The 9,058-nt window shown below is 34.0% G+C and overlaps 2 protein-coding genes across 2 annotated transcripts; one reads left to right on the forward strand and one right to left on the reverse strand.

Moving 5' to 3' along the window:
* Positions 1-390: 390 nt before the first annotated feature.
* On the reverse strand, positions 391-4,233 carry LOC132061200 (uncharacterized). Its single transcript, XM_059454054.1, has 7 exons — positions 4,201-4,233; positions 2,856-2,863; positions 2,681-2,738; positions 2,153-2,621; positions 1,654-1,802; positions 1,085-1,150; positions 391-951 (listed from the first exon to the last, which is right to left on the reverse strand). The coding sequence occupies exons 1-7, from the start codon at positions 4,231-4,233 to the stop codon at positions 391-393; spliced, it is 1,344 nt and encodes a 447-aa protein (XP_059310037.1).
* A 133-nt stretch (positions 4,234-4,366) lies between these two features.
* LOC132061201 (uncharacterized) lies at positions 4,367-4,987 on the forward strand. The gene has a single exon (XM_059454055.1). It carries the CDS (start codon positions 4,367-4,369, stop codon positions 4,985-4,987), a length of 621 nt encoding a protein of 206 aa, XP_059310038.1.
* Positions 4,988-9,058: the final 4,071 nt, after the last annotated feature.

The raw sequence follows: 9,058 nt of genomic DNA on the forward strand, positions 1-9,058 counted from the left end.
GGCGTAACACGTTCACAAATGGCAAAAGTATGCGCGTAATTGCGAATACTACAATAAAGTACGTAAAGTTTGAAAAAGTGAAGCTTCATTATATGTACAGAAATGAAAAACTAATTTACATATACATCATTCGAAAAAGGGGAAAACATAATAACATAACACTTGCCTTAAATAACAACAAAAAAATCAATTCACTTTCCTAACTCTTCTGCAGTACAGTATATATCAGTCCCAGAACTCAACCGTTTCTCAACTGGAGTACTGCTCGGTGTAAGCAAACACCAATTAGGATAACCATCATCTTCTTTGTTTCCATCTTCGCATCTCGGACGTTTTCTACAATCTTCAACAACAGCTGCTACTTGCCCATTTACATTTTGTGATGCTTCATTAGAAGAAAACGCATAATCTCGCATTGAAAAGCATCATTAATTGCGGCAATTTCTTTAAGTGCTTCTTTTTTGCGTTTTCATTTTCTTTCACAAATTCCTTTTCAAACTGAGAAAGAGTTTGAGTTTTATCAAACAGTTGACTTGATGAAGAAATAGCAGCATCACAGAGCATATCGAGCATGGGAGAGGTCACATTTTTTGTAGACCTTGCTTTACAAATCATATTCTCCATACGTTCCGGCAAATTTTTTCCAAGATGTGCATCTAACTTCACCTCATCATTCACTGAATAACCCAAATCAGGTTGTATTTTACCATATGCACAAGCTTTACAAGATTTGTTTTCGCTATGCAGTCGAACAAAACTTTCAACACAATGCATCACATAATCAAATTTACTTTCCAAACTGTCAAGTCTACTTTCTAAACAAGTTCTTTTAGCACTTTTAGAAGCTGCTACACATGACTTTGTTTCATCATGTACACGAACTAAGCTATCCACAGCATTAATCGCACCAACAAATTTTTTATCCAATTCTTCGAAACGGCTATCCAAAGACTACAAAACAAGGGGAAAAAAAATTAAACAAAGAAGAAAAGAAAAATGAGAATAAACAAAAACAACGAATGCAACATGCAAAGTATACATATCATATTAACAAACTCAAAAATAAAAAAATAAAAAGTCGTACCTTTACTTGATTGATAATTATAGATCGTTCATCATCAAGTTGCTTCTTCACACTAGACAAAACACCCTGTATAACAGATCAATAAAACAACACATTACTTTTGATGCCATTAAATTAATGTTGAACAAGTATGCCGGACCCGGCAGAAGTGAAGTCTAAAAATGAAAACAGTATGCCGGTAGGGGCAGAAATGAAATGTAAAAGGAGAAATGTATGCCGGAAGGGGCAGATTTTAAGTTTGCAAAACCAAAAAGTATGCCTCGCGGGCATAAACTTTCATTTCCATAACCAAAACAGAGAAGACTGCAAAATGTGTTACCTACTAAAATAAGTCTCAAAATGAGGAAACGGTATCAAAAAGTCGAAATATGAAAGGAGAAATGTATCGGAAAGGGCAAATTCTAAGTTTGCAAAACCAAAAAGTATGCCTCGAGGGCATAAACTTTCATTTCCATAACCAAAACAGAAAAGACTACAAAAATGTCTCCTACTAAAATACTCTACCAGAAGGCCTCTAACTCAGAATTCAGTTAAACAACCAAAAACACAAAAGGCAAAGTACAACTTACATCAACTATCTGAGAAGTAAGTTGAGATGGCAAAACCGCACTGGAAGAACAAGAGCCTGAATCATCAGGAAATTTAAGTGCAACTGGATAATCCAGCATCTCTTGTTCCGTACCAACAACAACAAACATGGACAATAAATTTCTTGAATCTATATAACATAATATAAACACATCAATTAGACAAAAACACAAAAAATAACAAGAGGAAAAAGAACCAAGAAAAGAAGCATCAACAAAAAGGAAACACATACTTTTTTAGCATGGAAGAAATTATCAAGAATAACTTTATAATCAACTTGTTTTGCAGACCCCAAGACAACATACGAGGAGACCGGACATGAAAACTTGAAAACCCTCGAAAGATAGGGAAAACCTCAACAGTCCACACACATTTAAAGCGTAAGGAAACCACTAATCATATAAGGTGTAGATGGCATGCTCTTGAAAGTCTTCACACAATCACGAATAGACCGTACCAACCAATTAAAACTAACAGAACCCCAAGGATAAGACACTCGAAGACTGTCATCATCAATTATCTTCATTAGATGACCTTTAACAACACATCTCTCATTACGAACCAACAAAACCCTCTCCATTATATAGACCTCAACAAGTCTAACAGGATCACTAGATCTTTCCCAAAATCCACCACTACGATTACTTGACTTAATCTGTAAGAAAATCTTGAGATCACCCAACCTTATTCTATCCTGATTTGGAAAATAAAGTCTCAACAATCTATTTGGTCTGCTAGACACAACATTAAAATCGCCAACACAAGAATCCAAACCAATAATAAGACGGAAAGACTCGGAATCAAATACACACACGCGATCAAATATCTTAAACTTTAACGCACTATCATTACTAGATGAAAGTTGGGATAAGATCAAGCAATGGAAAATATTATCACTCAGGTGGACGTCAACCAAATCCATAAACTGTCCAAAAACACTCTTTTTCAACTAGTCCAATTAAGAGACACTCAAAAAGGGCAAAATCAAACTCCGAAAATGAAAATCACCACTCCACATCCCACCTCCTTCAACCTAGTGTTCAAACTTAACCAAGGGATGTTCCTCCTATAAAAGAAAAATTAATGTCAACAGAAACCAAGAATTTACATAAGAATAAACCAAAAATGAGAATGAAAAAAATTAACATATACCATAATACAAAATCAGCCCCTAGACTGGTACACAAATACCTGCATAATAGAAGAAAGAACAAAACACGTAAGATTGCATAAAAAACCAACATTATTAACAAAATAACACCAAAAACACACAAGATTGCATAAAAACCAAAATTATTAACAAGACAACACCAAAAAACCAAGACACACATAAATTAACTTAATTCATGAAGTTATGCCGGAACAGGCATAACTTCAGTTTCAAAAACCAAGAACTCTGCCGGACCCGGCATATGTTGCCTCAGACAAACACAGTCTTCATGAAAACACAAGTTACTAAACAAAAGACAACACCAAAATCTTAAACTAATGTTCACAGGCAAAAATAAACATATTCAACACACTGAAAACCAAAAAACATACAAAATAACTTCATTCATACAAAAAATTACCACCAAACTTCAAAAAATGCCTAATTTTTTTTCCTATAATCAGGAAAACATATAAACTTTCATAAAAACCAACATTATTAACCAAAAAAAACCAAAAAATCAAAACACATACAAACTAACTTAAATCACGAAATTATGCCGGAATAGGCATAAATTCAGTTTCAAAAAACAAAAATTTTTCGTGAACAGGCATCCTCACACAAACACATTCTTCACAAAAACCAGATTATTAAACAAAAATAATACTTCACAGGCAAAACTTCAAAGATTCAACAAAGAGAAAACCAAAACGCATATCAAAATCAACTAAAACATATTACGACATTCATAATACGACATTCAAAAAACCAAGATATAACATGGGGAGCGAAACTAAAGTTCAAAAAATCATACAGACACTTTAACAAAACACATTAGAAAATAATTTTAAATAAAAAAGGATCAATTAAATATAAAAAACGACGAAGACAAAGATATCAATTCAATAAACAACTATTTAACATAAAAACAAATATTGAAACGAGCAAAAGATCCAAATTCGTACCTAAATTTTAGAACAGATAAGACAGACACAAACAGAGGAGGAACGAAGAAGCAAAAAAAGAAAAGAAAAGGGCAAAAAACGAAATAGAAAGGGTTTTAATGGGGTAAGGGTAATTTCGTCAAAAAACTTTCATTAAACAGGCGGCAGGAGCAAAAATTAAAGAATGCATAAATGAGGGGCAAAATATAAAGACCAGCCCAAAAGAAGGGCACTCCGCGCAAAAAAAAGATTTACAACCATACAAAAATCTAAGGCTTGTTTTGGACCACACATTTCAAAAGGCTTGTTTTGAACCACACATTTCAAAATTCTTCCTTTATTTCTTAAACTTTATGTTAAGTGAAACTAAGATAATCTTTTTGGGATGGAAGGAGTAGTATTTTATAAGGATAATCCTAGCTAGCTAGTTGCACCTTCTTCATAAAGTTACACCACTTCCTTTCCATTGTCCAAAGTAAATAATTACATTGTCCAACTATAAATACTCCCACTAACTAAATGCTTCCCATCACCAAAACAAACTAAACCATCTCTCAAGAAAGCAAAACACCTCCATCAAAGGACGATCCTATTTTTTTCATGGAGAACACTCAACAATATTTCTCATCTATTAATTGTGAAATACAGATCATAAGAGCAAGAAACATAGAGCAAAGTTCTTTAGGAAAAAGCAACTTGTTTGTTAGATGCTATCTTCCAACAGGAAATAACCATAGAGTTAAGCTAAACAGCCAAGAAATCTCATCAAAATCAGACCTATTTTGGGATGAAACTTTCTCATTGGATTGCATGGGAAATCAAGACTCCATTAATATGATGAAGCAAGGTACAGTACACTTCGAGCTCCGGTCAAGAAAATATATTCCACTTCTTGGGAAAAATATTGTTGGATCACAACTGCTGGGCAAAGCTGAAATTCCATGGAAAAGAGTATTTGAGTCAACAGAAATGGAGTTAGAGGAGTGGGCAATATTCATAGCTACTTCTAAGAACAATGAAGATGTGAAACCTCCAGCAGTGAAGATAGCAATGAAACTTAAAGTAAATGAGGCAATTAAAGTCGAGAAAAATGATAAATTGAGAAGATCATGGGATGAGTCATGTTCTTGCAAGGGTTATTGTGGGTGCAACAGTGGTAGTATTTTCAGTGCTGATGATTATGACATATTTGCATTTGGAGCTGCTTTAGATGCCCTTTAGTTTAATGCCAAATATGGGTAAAGCACTAAGGAGCTCTTCTGGATTAGATTAATTTTTTAGTGATAGGCAAAATTCTCTAGTGAATATTTCATTACATTTTGAAGCTTTGAGAAATCACATGGCTTTGATAGAACATATAGTTTATGATTTCTTTTTTAAAATATCAGCAAAACAATGAAATGATAGTAACATTTATATACCATATATGATTTATTACAGTTACATGAATCAATATCAAACACAAATGACAATGTTTTTTTTTTTTACAAGTCATCACCATAAGATTGTGAGCCTAAGGTGTGGGATTTGTCTTTGACCCCTACCATGTGATATTAAGTAAAAACATTTCCAAAGCATGCAAAAATGTTTTATGCATATTATCAAGAATCGACGTCATTCTATTTATTTTTTCAAGAAGTCGAACCAAAAACTTCAAGGAGTAGTGTGACATAAATTTGATAGACGAAAATATCCTACGTCTCTTTTAGACCTCAAGTGGATGAAACTTTGTGAGTCCAATAATGAGCTGATGTTAGTTCTCTTCAAAAAGGAAGAAGTCAAAAGCGTAAAGTATAGGAATTCATGTGTATAAGACACTAAAGAAACTATTAAAACTAGCCAAGTGCCTCTAACGACATGATGTACACATTCATAGCTACTAAACAAGTAAAAACTAAAGTAGCCAAAAGCCTCCGACAACATATAAACGAGACCACTCACCAGAAAAATATTTATTCATATTAATTCGATATTTACATAAAATTACATGAATTTATAATGATAAAGTAACAAATTAAGTAAGCATACATGTTATATATTCACCAATCACCATACTTAAGTGATAAAAGTGTAATATAGACAACACATAACTTTTCTTTTAATCTGCATCATTTTCACCCATCTCACGATGGACTATAGTATAATAATTTCAAGTGACTTCCCTCCACTGATAGATGTTTGTGGGTTCCAACATTAATATATTATATATCGTTAGGTGATAAATTGAGATAAGAATATATATTAATTAATAATTAAGTGATAAAATTTAGTGTTCAAGGAAAGTACTGTGCATTTGTTAGTTTGCTGCATATGACTGCAAGTTTTTTTCCTCTAGAACTATTGACTCGCGAGGTTTAGTTTGGTAAAAATTTAATGGGATGGTCAGTTTAATTTTCACCCCATTATTTAAGTTATATCTAATTTTGTTTTCAAAAATATTAACTTGTAATCAATGTTGTCAAAGCCTACTTGACCGCTGCTGCTTGAAACCTTCTTCTTTACCTTCTTTTTTACCAAGAATATGTCCCTAAATACGTTAATATATTACATAGTTCAAATTCAATTTCACGTTAGACATTATGATTTTTCAAATTGCTTTGGGCATATAAAAGTGTATGTAAGGACTTGTTCGAAAATAATCCAAAAATTTCCATATAGGAATTTCTGATAGAAATAATTAAATCAATTAGGGGTAAATTAAAGCATATATGCAACATAACACTTCATTTTGACAAAAAATATTGTAAAGCTTGTTCTTCCTCCCCAACCATTGGTTATAATTTAGTCCTTTAACGAGGAAAAGAGCACTTGACGCAATAAAGAAGGAAGAGGACAACTCATTATCAAATGCAACAATGAAAGTATTATTTTACCAGTTTTGTTGAATTTGGTTCGTCTTTGATTAGGTAGAACGTCCAAAGAAGCAGCATTCCAAGCAGTCAACATAATGTAAAATGTGTCTAAGAGTGGAAAGAATTTATCTAAAGTCAAGCTTGGTAGTTCAAACTTCAGAAATTTCAGTCTGAAGTTTGGGACTACCAAACTAAAGTTCAAAGAAAGTATCTAAACATAAATTTATAAAACGTGAATCTTTGCAATTTCAATCACGTATATTTGAAGTTGAATTCAAAATGACTAAACTTACAACAATTTACAAACTTCACGTATGCTGTACATAGGGATCCAAAATCGACTATCTATGGATTCAACTCCCCCCCCCCCCCCCCCGGGCGCCAAAACCCCACCAAGTTTTGTCAGCACAAAACTAAAGCATGGAAGAGATATGGATGCTTCTGTCAATGGTCCACCGGACCGCTGTTAAAGAAAGTGAAATCTGGGCCATCCCTCCCACATCTTTGGGTAGGCGGGCCACAGATGGGCTGTTCCAATGTTCCAATCGTTCAGCATGAATGGGCCTTAAATATCTTAATTAAGCTCAACAGTTGGATGACCTCATAAATCAAGAAGAAAGAATTTTGCTTCTAAAAAAAATCTTCGCGAAACTTTCTATTTTCTTTTTTCAGCTAAATTCTTCTTAACTTAGTATATAAGAAATTGGTGGGAGTATAAAAAGGTATAATCTTTTTTTTTTTTTTGGTCAACCTGAAATACAAAAGGTATAATCTACTTCCAGCTAGAATAACAAGGTATAATCTACTTCCAACTAGAATAACAACAACAACCCAGTGTGATCTCACAAGTGAGGTCAAGGGAGGATAGAGTGTATACATACATTACCTCTACCTTGAGAAGGTAGAAAGGCTGATACTGAAAGACCCTAGGCTTAAAGAAAGGTGAAAAAGGAACGCGTAAGTAGTAGCAACAGGCATAAACAACATCAAGATAATAGTCTAAAAAAACAAAGAATAAAACAAACAAGGCTAAAGAAACTAGTAATGGGAATCTAAGAATGCTAAAATACAAGAATAGCTAGTATACCGGGAAAGAACGCCCGACTACCTACTATTCTTTTACCGTAATTCTAGACCTCCACACCCTCCTATCAAGAGTCATGTCCTCGATGAGCTAAAGATGTCATGTCCTGCATAATCACTTCCCTCCAATACTTCTTAGGCCTGCCTCTAACCCTTCTCAAGCCTGCTACGACCAACTTCTCACACCTACGCGGGACATCTGCACATCTCCTCTTCACATGTTCGAACCATCTTAACCTCAGTTCCCGCATCTTATCCTCCACGGGGGCGACTCCCACATGGACCCAAACATCTATATTCCTAATCTTATCTTTCTTGGTATGCTCACATGTCCATCTTAGCATCCTTATATCTGCTACTCTCATCTTCTGGACATGGGAGTCCCTGACATGGTCAGTCTAACCACCACTCTTTAAACTTTTCTTTAAGTTTCGGTGGTACATTCTTGTCACATAGAACACCGGATGCAAGCCTCCATTTCATCCAACCTGTCCCAACACGATGTGTGACATCCTCATCAATCTCCACAGTACCGTCGATCTCTGACCCCAGGCATTTGAAACTTCCTTTCCCGAGGATGATCTGTATGTCAAGCATCACTTCCACATCTGCTACATGGGTCATGTCATAGAAATTGCACTCCAAGTACTCAATTTTGATCCTCCTTAGCTTGAAGCATTTGGACTCCATGTTCTGTCACCAAACGTCCAGCTTCGCGTTAACGTTGTCTCGGTCTTGTTAATCAAACTATGTCATCTGCAAATAACATACACCACTTTAAACCAGAATAAAACTTTATAAATTTTAAAAATCACCCATTTGGTTGATAATATTAACAAACTCACATTTGTTAGTTTTACTTGTTTCAATTTTCTTTTACCCCCTTATGGATGCTATAAAAGATCTATTTCGCGATAACAATTAGTTGAAAGTATATTTTAAGATCTATGCAGACGATATTAATTAGTTAATAGTATGTATAAAGCATTTACGCATAGGCCGAGCAAAAATCTGAAGCTTATGTTTAGTTCTTCTAAGTCACTGGATTCTAAATTAATAATTTACTTAATTTACAAAGTTTTAACCAAAATTACTTTATTTTGCCAAACTCATAACCAACACACTGGCTCCGCCTCAGTTAGTACATTTATTTCAGGTCCCATTCTTTCTAGGAGTATCTTAGCACTACAAAAACTTGTATTTCAATAGCAAATATAGAAAAAAAAAATTAATATTTTTATCTTTGTTTTTGTTTTGCATAATAGTAATATAAAATGAATTTAATGAAGCAGTATGATAAATAAAGATATATACAATCACCCCAACTAGTTGGGAGTGGTTGGCGTAATTAACATTA

This window comes from Lycium ferocissimum, chromosome 6, assembly GCF_029784015.1.
Source record: "Lycium ferocissimum isolate CSIRO_LF1 chromosome 6, AGI_CSIRO_Lferr_CH_V1, whole genome shotgun sequence".
Classification (NCBI taxonomy): Eukaryota; Viridiplantae; Streptophyta; class Magnoliopsida; order Solanales; family Solanaceae; genus Lycium; species Lycium ferocissimum.